The 13385-nt window shown below is 41.0% G+C and overlaps 2 protein-coding genes across 8 annotated transcripts in view; one reads left to right on the forward strand and one right to left on the reverse strand.

The window, feature by feature from the left end:
• Nucleotides 1-6800, reverse strand: part of SPATA5 (spermatogenesis associated 5) — a 350714-nt gene extending 343914 nt beyond the window's left edge. For all 5 annotated transcript variants that reach the window (XM_049885372.1, XM_049885371.1, XM_049885374.1 and 2 more), the window contains exons 1-2: nucleotides 6573-6800; nucleotides 735-856 (exon numbers count right to left, since the gene is read on the reverse strand). In XM_049885372.1, the coding sequence (XP_049741329.1) occupies nucleotides 735-856; nucleotides 6573-6735 (285 nt within the window). In that variant the 5' untranslated portion in view covers nucleotides 6736-6800. The remainder of the gene's footprint in view (nucleotides 1-734; nucleotides 857-6572) is intronic.
• A 391-nt stretch (nucleotides 6801-7191) lies between these two features.
• The window catches only part of NUDT6 (nudix hydrolase 6), a 45626-nt gene continuing 39432 nt past the window's right edge, over nucleotides 7192-13385 (forward strand). The window contains exons 1-2 of one of the 3 annotated variants that reach the window (XM_049885382.1): nucleotides 7192-7209; nucleotides 12797-13000. Coding sequence is in view for 1 of the 3 variants with exons in the window: in XM_049885377.1 (XP_049741334.1) it covers nucleotides 7282-7519; nucleotides 12797-13000 (442 nt within the window). In the remaining 2 variants the exon portion in view is untranslated. Of the gene's footprint in view, nucleotides 7210-7238; nucleotides 7520-12796; nucleotides 13001-13385 lie in introns of those variants that run through there. The other 2 variants (XM_049885377.1, XM_049885380.1) reach the window with 2 other exon arrangements.

Raw genomic sequence — 13385 nt, forward strand, 5'->3', positions numbered from 1 at the left:
TCAACAATCAACATCCATGGAAGCAAGTCAAGAAATCAAATGATATATTACATTGGGCAAAACTGCTGCAAAAGACCTCTTTCAAGTTCTAAAAAGCAAAGATGACACTTAGATGACTGAGATGCACCTGACCCAAGTCGTGGTCTTTTTAATCAAGTCATACACATATGAAAGCTGGACGATGAAAAAGACAGAATAGATGCATTCAAATTGTGGTGTTAGCAAAGAACACTAAACATATCATGAACTGCCAGAAAAATGAATATATCAGTCTGAAAAGAAATACAACTGAAATGTTCCTTAGAAGCAAGGATGGTGAGACTTGGTCTTGAATACTTTGGACACATCATCAGGAAAGACCAATCACTAAAAAAAGCCATCATGTTTGGTAACATAGAGGGTCATCAAAAATCAGGAAAACCCCCAGTGAGAGGGAGTAACTCAACAGCCTCAAAAATGGGCTCAAATATTCCAAAGATCACGGAGATGGCACAAGATCGGGCAACATTTGTTTCTATTGTACACGGGGTCACCATGAGTCGGAGCCAACTCAACAGCAAGTAACAACAACAACAAAAATATAACTAGGATAGTCATAGGCATCAAGTGAAGAAACAGTTTATATATATTTGAATGTCATTTAAAATGTAGATCATTTCCCATTTATTCCTGATCGTGTTGAAAAACTGAGAAACATCTCACATCTTTCTAAAGGAAATGAAAAAGACTCTTACCTCTTGCTTTCCATCCAAACTGGTAAGCAACACTGGCCGACCGATACATATATTTGCAGACTTCATAGTGTTCAGTCCAAATTGAACAAGGGAATTCCGGAATTTTTTAGGAACTTTGTCATCTTCATGAATAAAAAGAAAATCATTGTTGTACTATTTTGCAACTGAAGTGAATGTTTACTTTCTTTTAGAGTAAATAAAAATCCCCAATCCATATAACCATTTGAATGTACTTAACACACCTGAAGAAACCACTGTCCTAATCCGCCTTATTTTAAAAAACAGATTTAAAACCAAACTCTTTTGGGGGTCCACTGACAATATGAGTACTAACTAAAAACAGGATTTGCTTTACAGGCAAGCATTACTTTTCATTATTATCTATTTTTTTAACCTCTAATTTCATAAATAACTGAATATACTTCCAATAGTCTCTAAGCTTTCCTGGGAATCCCCGGGTGGCACAAACGGTTAAGCACTCGACAACTAAGTTGGCAGTTCAAACCCACTCAGAGGTACCTCAGAAGATAGGCCTGGCAATCTGTGTCTGAAAGGTCACAGCCTTGAAAACCCTATGGAGTAGTTCTCTGCACACACGAGGTTGCCATGTGTCAGAGTTCACTTGACAGCCACCACCATCACCGAGATTTTCCTAGTAAAGATTCTAAATTCATAGGCTTGAACTGGGCAGCAGAATACTCTTCCCTTTCCAAAAGGGCACATTTATCTGGCTCTCAAGGATCAAGTTATGTTTCCACTTCTGAATCAGTATTTTTCTTTTCTATTCTGAAGAATACATCAATAGAATAGTAAAACATGTCTTATTCCTATGGTTGTGCTTACTGAAATACCATTTGTGATTTCAACCTTTGCTCTAAAGAAGGGATCCAGACTTGGCCAAGTTGGCAACACTTCTGAAAAGAACTGACTAACAGTTCCACTTCTTCCTACCCACCCAAAGCTCCGGATTTGGTCAGGTGTCCCTCTTCTGACTATCCTAGGAGCTGCCATAGTTACTACTATTTATAATCATAATATTCATTTGTTTAATGGTCTGACTTACTCCTAAACTTTACACAGCTTTGGGGAAAGTATTGGGTCATATTTATCTTTGGATCTCCAATGACTGTTGGTGTTTCAAATATAGCAGTTACACAATAAGTATCTATGAAATGTGTAAAGAAAATGAGTACACGATATTGTCCTTTTTAGCACAAAACCCATGAAACATTTATGAAACTTTAAGCTACCACAAACTTTGTTATAAACTTATTACAGACACATATACCATACTCACAGCGGCTTTACCTAATGTTAGTGTTCCTCAGTAATCAAAAAGACGTATCTCTACTTAGAAAGTAATTAAATCACTGAAAATCAAACATGAGGTATTACTGATTTACATTATTCTCTGCCACTGTAAGTTCCCAATAAAACCTAAACCAAACCAAACCCATTGCCATCGAGTCAATTCTGACTCATACTGACCCTACAGAACAGAGTAGAACTGTCCTATAGGGTTTCTAAGGAGCAGCTGGTGGATTTGAACTGCCAACTTTTTGGTTAGCAGCCAAGCTTTTAACCACTGCACCACCAGGGTCCCATATCTTCCCAATATGTATTTATTTTCCTTCTTTCATGAAATGAATATAGCTAGAAAAATAGAGCATCTCACAGAGCTAAGGTTAACAGTACTGAGTATAAAACTAAGTGAGTTTACCACATAATATAAGAGGCTGAATGGAGTATCAGGTCTCTTACACAATTTACCCATTAACAACAGCAAAACATCCTGCTGTTTGATGGCCTCATGATGTTTTAGTTTCTGCCACTTCTCTTTTTCCAAACTCCAATGAATTATCCTTCGCTTTTGACAGTTACCTCACTGTTCTTCACAAGATCCTAGGTTTTCTTCTTCTCCATTCTATCCTGCACATACGCCATGCACCAGATTTTGACATCACAGGCTTCCTCGCTATTGTTGTTGTTGTGTGCCGTCAAGTCGATTCCGACTCATAGAGACCATACAGAACAGAGTCGAACTGCCCCATAGAGTTTCCTGGACATAAATCTTTACAGAAGTAGATCACCAGGTCTTTTCTCCTGTGCAGCCACTGGTAGGAACCACCGACCTTTCAGTTAACCAACCAAGGGCTTAACCATCGGGCCACCAGGGCTCCTTATAAAAAAAAAATCCTTATAGGCTTCCTTAAATACCCTCAATTCCTTGCTATCACCAATGGAGATCATGTACCAATTCTCATTTAAAAAAAAAAAAAAGCCTCATTTCCTAATATACTTCCATTGTATTCTCTGCTAATATCATCTAAATCTATTCAAGCTGGCCTTCACAATTACCTTCACTAGTCCACGTTCCTCCAGTATTTTAAAATACATCTTTACATCCACTTTCCCCAAGTAACTACCTTCTTATTTACTGAGCACCTTATGTGCCAGATTAACCAACGAGATAAAGATTATTTCAAACAATTAACCATTCACCCTTCATTTATTCATTCAGCAAATATTTACTATGGACCTACTATATGGCAGATACTATGCTAGGCATTGGGGATAAAAAGTGAACAAAAGAAAGTCCATAGTTTCAGGAAGCTTATAATCCAGTAGGTTAAGAGTTATCAATCATGAAATAACCGTGTAATTATAAGCCAAAATTAGTGCTATGGAAGAATGATTAAGAGTGCTGAGAAACTCTATAATGTGGGATCTGACCTAATTTAGAAGAATCAGAGAATGCTTAAAGGAAGTAATGATTAAATGCAGACCTGAAGAAAGGGTAGGAATTAGCTGAATGAAGAGAAGAAAAAGATAATTCTCAGCAAAAGGACAGAAGGGAGTATGCTACATCTGCTGGAGAGAGTACATGGCACAGTAGTGGGAGACAAGGCAGGACACAGAAGGACGGTCCAGACTGTGCAGAACAGTAGGCTGGATTCAGTGACAGAAACCAGGTCGTACCCAGTGCAGAGCTGTATCCTTCAGAGGGACCCCATGATGGGGTAGGCTTTGGTAGGGCAGAGCCGAAGAGACCCTATCTACAGTAGTAAGAACTGCGGTGTGGCCTAGGCAGCCCTGGGGGTACAGGATCTGAGTGGGAGTGGAGGGCAGAGCAACAGGAGCTGCTGTGGGGATATCAAGAGCACGGTTGGGGCTAGTCTTTATTTTGACAGCAATGGGCGTTAACTGAGGGGTAATAAACAGGGTAATGACAGTATCCTCATTAAAAATATTCTGGCTGCAGAGAGGAAAAGGAATTGGAAGTAAAAGAGGAAGCAGAGAAACCAGTTAAAAGGCTATCATATAGTCCAGGTAAGAGATGATGGTGTCTGCGATTAAGGCGGAAGCCAGGCGCAGAGAAGAGGAATGTGGAAGATATTTAGGTGATGAACAGAACCTGGTGGTGGACTGAATATGTGAGATGTGAGAGAGGGGTGTCATAGATGACGTCTGTATTTTAGAACTTTGCAAAAGGAAACATGGAAGGGACTAGAGTTCATTTTAGTTTGTGGGAGGACACATAAGCAAATGAGGTCAGTCTTAAAACACCTTTGAGAAATTCAAGAGAAGAGGTACAATACAAGTACTATTCAAACAGTGATTCACAAATTGTTATTGGTTCATGATGATTTAAGAGCAGAAAGTAAGAGCAAACATTTAGAAACTTTTACTGCAATTAACGATGTAATTTTACACCTGTTGAATCTAATAAAAATGTTAATTTTGTTTTTTTATTTTTGTAGTAATTCATTTTTACACTATTTTATAAAAGTGCTGATCTGTAACAGAATGGCAATTTAAAAACCTTCATCAAAGCGAGTTTGAGAAGCAAAGTTCTAGAAAACAACTAAATCAAGTCTCAGAAACAGAATGATTTAAAAATATAAATCTAAAAATGATGAGGGCATAGACGGGAAACTCCAGACATTAGATGAACTTGCCAAGAAAAAATATTTATAGAGAGAAAAAGAGAGTTTAGGACTAAGAACTGAGAAACTACAACATTTAATGGTCAGGTGGAAGGGGATGAGCCTGCGAAGGGAACTGTGAGGAATACCAAGGATGGAGAAAAACTAGGAAAGTTTCATGACACGTATGTCAAGAAAACAGAGTTTCAAGGAGGAAATGGTTGACAATGCCAAAAGCTGCTGAGAGGTCAAGTAAGGTAAGTAATGAAAAGGTGTCCACTGGATTTATCAACATGGAGGTCATCAGTGACCACAGCGGGGACAGTTTCCATAAAATACTAATGTGGAAGCTAACTAGTAATGAGCTAAGGAGTGGCAGATAAGGCAGAGACAGCTCCATTTAAGAAGTCTGGCAATGAAGGCTAAAAAGAGACAGGGTGGTGGCAGGAAATAAATGTGGATCTTTTAGTCTGATTTATTGAAGAGAAACGAACACGTTTAAATGTCAATGGGAAGGATCCAGCTGAGAAAGAGAGGTTGAATATGCAGTACAGAACAAGCTGTCCTCTGATCCCTATCTAAGACTGTCTTTAGGGTCCGCATTAGACAAAAAATCCTGCCACGTTTAGTCTGGTTTATTCTTCAAAGCTATTACCATCAAGTCTGCTAGAAGCTTTACTGGCTAAATGACTTTTCGGATAAATCCGTTCTTCCAAGCCAAGAGAGCTGTGATGTAGGAGACTGACTTTGGAGTCAAATCATCCGGACTCAAATACTGGCTCTGTCGCTTAGTACCTGTGTAACCTGGGGCAAATCACGTTAATTTTTCATCTTTTGTTAAATAGACATAATAATACCGTAGCCATCTCCCAAGTCTTCTATGAAGAATAAGTGAGATATATATGTGAAGTACCTAACCTACTACAACAAAAAAATCTAACCCGTTGCTGCGGAGTTGATTCCAATTCATGGAGACTCCACGGAGTGGAACTGCACTCCACAGGGTTTTCAGTGGCTATAATCTTACAAAAGTAGAACCCATCGCCATCCAGTCGATTCCGACTAATAGTGACCCTGTAAGACTGAGTAGAACTGCCTCAAAGGATTTCCAAAGCTGTAAATCTTTGCCGTAGCTGACTGCCACATCTTTCTCTCATCACAGCGCTGGTGGATTCCAACCGGTGCCCTTTTGGTTAACAGCTGAGCGCTTAACCACTGCACCACCACGGCTCCATTGCAATTAATAGCTGTTTTTTTTTTTATAGGGTTGCTATGAATCGGAACTGACTCGATGGCAACGGGTTCAAATGGTCGCTAGAACCCTGGCGGCACAAGGGTTAAGAGCTCGGCTGCTAACTAAAAGGTCAGCAGTTCGAACTCACCAACCACTCCTTGGAAACCCTACGGGGCAGCTGTTCTCGGTCGTATGAGTCGGGACAGACTCGGCGGTAACGGGCTTGGTTTAGGTTTATTAAATAGCAGAATCTGTGTAACAGCGAAAGAAAAAGTCACCTTCATTTTTAAAGGCACAGTAATGTCTTTTAGGAGGCATCCATCCACATCTTTACTGACCGGATTATTTAGTTTTTTTAGCATACGCTCGCTAGATTCGGGCTCAAGATATGAACAATTTTGCACCGTTAAATTGAATGAGGCAAGGTTCTTTCAAATGCAACTCAGAAATTTCACAAAAACTTGCAGAAAAGACAGCTTAACTGAGAGAGAAACCATTTCTGCCTAACCTCTCCAATGCCGGTGCGGCCATAGGGGTCTTATACACTTCTTCTGTGGCTCTCACACCTTGCCTCGCCCAATTTTCAAAAGCCTCGGCGCCTCAAGGCAACATCGCTGGGCCTCCCTCCTCTCAGGTTGCGTCCCCTCAGCTTCGGGTCCCCCCCTCAGAAACCTTTACCCTTTTCTATGAAGTTGGTCACCGCCAGAGTCCCCGCCGCCGCCGCGGAGCCTGGCCCAGCAGAAGAAGCCGAGGCCCCCGCAGGAGAAGAAGCCGCAGAGAGAGAGGGCGAACCATTCTCCATGCTTTGGTTCAGCCGTTTTCGGTTCTTCTTAGACGACATGATGAGACGGTAGCATGGGCGAAGCAACGGCAAAGCCGGCTCAATGTGCGCGCTTCTCTGAGAGGAAAAACTTCCGGGACAGAAGTCAGCGTGCTCCGCCCTACGCCGTAATCCCACGGGTGCAGCGCAGTGAGAAACCGAAAACTGCGCGTCTTCAAAACCCGCGGGACTTCGAAAAGGTTGCAGAAGTTGTGGCTTCTGCAAGGAAGGATTAAGTGGACGAAACCACCACTGAGATTGTAAACTCCTGAAAAAAAATTGTTTTGTATCTCTGCCCGCCTTCCCCCATCCCTAAACGCCTGTTGAATTAAACTAGCAAAAAAATAAAATAAATGAGTGGAAAGTCTCTCCCTGCCTTTCCCGGGGTAATTGCTGAGAGGGGCTGGTGGAAAGCGCTTCTCAGTCTCTTCGGGAGAGCGGTGCAAACTTGGAAGCCCATCTCGGCTGAGGGAGCGAATGGCACTCTTCTAGAATGTACGGTAGCGACCTCGCGGAGAGGGGTGACTTGGTGGCTGAGGGAGAAGAGCGGCGTGGGCCGGCGAGGGGATGCCACCTCTACTGAGTGGGAGCTGCTGGCGCGCGGCGCTGTTACAGGCCCGCCGCCCGAGGTTCTCGGCAGGGCACCGCGGGGCCTTGGGCGGGCCTGGCTGCGCGCGGGACCCCCCGGCCGGAGTGGTGGAGCTGCAGGGCGAGCGGGACAGGTTCGGGGGCGTCTCGGTGCACTTGGCGCGGCTCGGCGCTCTGGACCGCCTCGACGACGACGCCTTCCACAGGGGCTTGCGGGGCAAGTGCGCCTGGGGCGAGGGACTCCCTGGGGCCCTTGAGCCTTTCAAATGAAGTAACTGCCGCCCTCACCCTGGAGTCGCTCTCAGCCCCCGTCTGGTGCGGAGCCCAGGGGGAGAGGGCCCGTGTGACCCCACCCGTCTCGTCTCTTAAGATCTTTGCTGAGAGGTGTCGAGGGGGGTTGGGTTAAGTGGTGAAGAGCCTGGACTTTGGGATCGGCAGCCTTGGTTCTGGTCCACTTTCTAGTGTGTGACCTTCGACAAGCTCTGTAAACCACCCTTTCCTCATTCTTAATATCAGTAGGAGCTCATGGTGTTGCTGATGGCTAAATTGAATAGTGAATATAAAGTGTTTACCAAGCACGATGCCTGCCAAATTTAACGCTCAGTGAATATTCGTTAATGTAATTACGTTATCGTTATTATTTGTTATCCTTTTTTTTTTATTATTATTACCGGGAAGCCCTGGTGGCCTAGTGGCTAAGAACTATGCCTGCAAATCAAAAGATCGGCGGTTCGAATCCACCAGGCGCTCCTTGGAGACTCTATAGGGCAGTTCTACTCTGTGAGTCAGAATTGACTCGATAGCAACGGGTTTTTTTGTTTTTATCACTTACTGAGCTTTGGTTCTGGCAGGCGCTTTTTCCCAAGACAAAATTATCTCACATTCTAATACAAAAAAAAAAAAGAGGTTCTGAGTAGTCATATTGTATTAAGAAGTCTTTCATAGGGTTAAGACCTGGAGTTTGGTTTTGTTTACAGAACAACACGTGTTTGCTGATTAACCAGCGAGGGTGATTGGTTTCAGTCTTCAACGCGAAAATTCTCCATTTGCTTTGAACCTTGAGCTTAGTGATAGAAAAGAAAGCCTGGATAGAGGAGCCTTCACTTTGGGAGAAGCCATTTTTTTGGTGGAGCAGCCTGTTTTTCAAATTGCCACCAAACGGTTTAAAATCAAATTGTAGATGCAACGTGTAAATTCAGCCATGGAAAAATCCTGTTACACAGGAAACTTAAAATAATCTTCAGACTTTTGAGCAATATGCCAAGTAAGCATATATGGAAATACAATTCAGCAAGTTATTTCAGGGCTAAATCACCCTCGTCTCCAAACTACTTACCTTTTCACCTCATTTTTTTGCCTGTTTATGAATAATTGCTCATAAGCCCACTTGTTAATTGCTGCTGAGTCAGTTCCAACTCATGGCAACCACGTGTGTGCAAAATAGAACTGCTTCATAGGGACTTCAAGGCTGTGACTTTTTGGAAATGGATCACAAGGCCTATCTCCCAAGGTGCCTCTGGGTGGGTTTGAACTTCCAACCTCTTAACTAGTCAAGTGCTTAACCGTTTGCACCACCCAGGCTGCCACTTAGACTCCAACAGTATCACTGCTGGAGAATCAGATCAGTGTTCAACCTCTGATATGTGTAAGTACACACTGATACTTGTCAGTGACTAAAAAGGTGATCAAAACACTACCCCATTCAGCATGGTGAAGTAGAAATTATGTTGGATTTGGACTCACACATCAAGGGTTCAAGTCTCCGATTCCACAACATGCTTAGCCAGGCATTAGGCAAATCACCTCTGAAAATACTTGCCTCTTAGGTTGCAAATATTTTTAGGTAAAGCCAGACCTAATTACTGGATGGATGTGGTTATCAAAGATAAATATACATGAAACAAATTTTTAAACTGAAGTGCAATATACGTTTTATGTATGTATTTTAGTAAATCAACTTCTAAGGACTGTTTTAAGAACTTTGCAAATATTCATTTAATCTTCATAATAACCTAATGAGGTAGATGGTATTATTATTCGCATATTATAGACGATGGGACCAAGGCATAGAGGGGCTAAGTAACTTCCCTGATGCTAGAATCTGTTCTGAATCACTGCGCTATGCTGCCTCTAGGAGTTACTGTTAGTTCTACTGTTAATGAGGTAAACAAAACTGACTGAATGGATATGCTAGTAAAGAGAAACTGAACTAACCTAAGAAAGCCTGATATGAAGTCTAAATTTTTTTGTTTCTTTTCAAGTAAGTTGTACTAACTGTATATAATCTTTTAGTTTTTAACACATATTTATGCATGCACCCATTGTTCTTTTAGTGTTCCTATTTTCATATTTACAGCTATAAAATTAAGATGCTGATGGATGAACAGGTAACATGCTGTTCAGCTTCACATATCATTTGTCTGCATCAGTGGTGAACTAACCCTGGTTCTGGTCCCTGCTATGCCACTGTGTTAATTTAGCCAAGTCAATCTAATAATATGAATCGAGCCTTAGTGCATAATATCGAGCTAACTGCGAAGCTTGTAAATGCATAAAATAAGTTAGAAAAACAGATAACAGAAGAGATATCATTAGGCAATACGTGATAAGTTCCAATAAATTGTGCCAAAAACCTGTTGCCATCAAGTTGAGTCCGACTCATAGTGACCTCTAATAAGTTGTACAAACATAGTAGAAACTAAAAAACCAGTTGTCAATGAGTCGATTCCCACTCATGGCAATCCCATGTGTGTCAGAGTAGAACTGTGCTCCATTGGGTTTTTAATGGCTGATATTTCAGAAGTAGATCCTCAGGCCTATCTTCCGAGGCACCTTTGGGTGGACTCAAACCTCCAACCTTTGGGTTAACAGCCTAGCACATTAACCTTTGCACCACTTAGGGGCAAAGACATTGTTTAAAAAACAAACAAACCCATTGTCATCAAGTCGATTCTGACTCAGACAGAGTAGAACTGCCCTGTATGGTTTCCAATGAGCAGCTGGTGGGTTCAGACTGCCAACCTTTTGGTTAGCAGCTGAGCTCTTAACCACTATGCCACCAGAGCTCCACAGACAAGGCCAAAAAAATAACCAAACCCATTGCTGTCCAGCTGATTCCAACTCACAGCGACCCTATAGGACAGAGTAGAACTGCCCCCATAGAGTTTCCAGGGAGCACCTGGTAGATTTGAACTAACTACTTTTTGGTTAGCAGCAATTAACCACTATGCCACCAAGGTTTCCACAGACCTACTAAAACTAGTAGTCCTTAAATTCAGATATGGAAAGAGCACATGGACATTGGTTAGGAAAGGTTTTTATCAGAGGTTAGGTATGAGCTGGACTTTGACAGATGGATATGAGCTGAGGAGATGGAGAATTGGAAGGAAAAATTATTAAAGTTTAATGGGAAAAAAGAGAAAGAAAAATGACCCCAAGGTTTCCAGCGTTGGTGCCAGAAATAAGCAAGCCTGTGATGGAAACTCCGGTGGCGTAAGAGCTGTGTCTGCTAACCAAAAGGTCAGTAGTTCAATCTAGCAGGTGCTTCTTGGAAACCCTATGGGGCAGTTCTGCTCTGTTCTGTGGAGTGGCTATGAGTCAGAATCAACAGCAACGCGTTTGGTTTGGTAATGAAGCTAGTTTGGAGTGCAGGGCGTAGAGTTCAGTATTGAACATAGTGTATGAAGTTTGAATGGCAGCTTTTAGGAAATACCTGAGACCAGCTGGAGAGCAAAAAAATTCAGTGCTCAGTAAGGTAGGTGTTAGCTGAAGCAGTGGGAGTAGATGCATCCTCCAAACAGCGTAAGGGGAGAAAGCAGCAAACAAATGCCTAAACTTTTGAAAACTTAAGATTCTTCATTTGATTGAAGGGGTTGACTGGGAAAGGGCACATGGGAACTTTCTGGGGTGATAGAAATGTTCTATAATCTCTATAGGAGTGTGGGTTACATGGTTTCTTGCATTTGTCAAAACTCATCAAATGCACACTTAAAATACGTGTATTTTACTTTATGTAAGTATACCTCATTAAAAAAAAATAATCGGAGAAAGAGAAGAAGGTGTGAAGGATGAATCACTCTACCACCCACCGTCTAATTTGATCCCATAGCCCCACTGCACGCTAAATCAAATTGAGAAGTCTGTTTTAAAGGCTCCCTTGTACCTGTCACAGTTAGGCACAACAATGGAAAGATGTAGTATAGAGCATGGTCCTTGATGGGGAGGAGCTTACTGCAAGCTGAGGAGAGAGGGAAAGGAAATTAAGAACTAAATAATAGAGCTCCCCTCCACACACACACACTGAATTCTTGTAATGATTAAGTGAGAGAATGGGTGAAGAAAGTAATCTGAAAGTTAAAACTAAAAATACGAAGGATTTATTTCTTCACCCAAGTTAGCAATGTATATTATATGCCTTTCATAGTTGTAAGAACTTAATGAGAATGTATGTAAAGGATCTGGGACTTAGTAAGGACTAAATAAATATAAGCATCTTCTTCCCCTGCCTCAATCTTAGGTAGTAAAGTCAGAGAATTTGAAGAAGTCAAAGACAGAAAACCTATCTTTATGTTCACCAAGGTATTATTTATAATAAAAAAATGGAAACAGCCCAAATGTCCAAGAATAGGAGATTGGATAAGTAGCTTCTGGTATACCTATATGAGGAAAATTACACATTAATTTTATAAATTAAAATTTTGTGTTTATAAACAATTTTAATAACAGTAAAATGTTTACCATATAATAAAAAAAAATATGTGGTGAAAAATATAAGATGCAAACTATATATGGTATGATGTCAACTCTAAAATTACATTCGTGAAAAAATTAAAATATTTTATTATCTTTGTGCTAGTAAAATGTGAAGTTTTGATGTCTTCGTTATACTTTGCTTTATTTTCAGAATTTTCTAGAACTAACCATACATTTTTTTTAAATTAGTTATATTTTTAAGCCAACTCATAAACTTAAAAACTTACGGTAGAACTCTTAAAGAAAGTAAATCTGAAAAAAAAAAAAAGAACCCATTGCTGTCAAGTTGATACTGGCACATAGCGACCCTATAGACAGAGTAGAACTGTCCCACAGGGTTTCTAAGGAGCATCTGGTGGATTTGAACTGCCAACCTTTCGGTTAGCAGCCAAGCTCTTAACCACTGTGCCACCAGGGCTCCAAAGAAAGTAAAAAGAAGTCCATAATAGTTGCTTGTAGAGTTAAAAACTAAGGATATTAAAAGGAATGGAATTAAGATCAGCACTGTACTGATTCTACCCTTAAGGAATTTAGTCTGGTGGAAAAATCATACGAAATGGTAAATAAAATAAATCATTGTAATTCTAATGCTGATGATGCAGACAGGACACCAGTGAGGGCAGTGGGTGATTACAGATGGCTTCCTGGATGCTGAGCTGAGTTTTCATTTATTCCACTCCTCTTTTTTTTTTTTTTCTTACTGGAAAATATTTATAAATTTTTGTCTTCTTCCACCTTTTAGCTGCAGTACAGCAATGGCAATCAGAAGGTAGAATAGCCATATGGCTGCACATTCCCATCCTCCAAAGCCGATTTATTGCCCCTGCTGCTTCCCTGGGCTTCCGCTTTCACCATGCAGAATTGGATTCATCAACGCTTACACTGTGGCTAGGAGAAGGGCCCAGCAGATTACCAGGCTACGCCACACATCAAGTAGGAGTTGCAGGTTAGTTCCAAATTAATAATGTTAATTCAGAATTAACTTTTTAGAGGTCAGCCCAGTTTCTTGCTTCTTATTGCTGAGCAGATAGTTTATTCAGGTGGAATGAATTATTTAATTAAATGATATCTGCCTTTGGAGAATTACGTAGTGCTTTTAAATGGATAAAATATGTCATACAGATTAGCAGAGGGCAGCACAGAGAACAACCAAGTCAGCCTTTAGTTTTCCAAAGGATATGTTTGAACATGTTTTACACAGATATTTAAACTTAACTAGTCAAATAGTGGCATTAAATTGGAATCAGGAAATACATTACCAAAAACCAAACCCATTGCCATCGAGTCGCTTCCAACTCATAGCAACCTTATAGGACAGTGTAGAACTACCC

Source organism: Elephas maximus, chromosome 5, assembly GCF_024166365.1.
Source record: "Elephas maximus indicus isolate mEleMax1 chromosome 5, mEleMax1 primary haplotype, whole genome shotgun sequence".
Taxonomy (NCBI): domain Eukaryota; kingdom Metazoa; phylum Chordata; class Mammalia; order Proboscidea; family Elephantidae; genus Elephas; species Elephas maximus.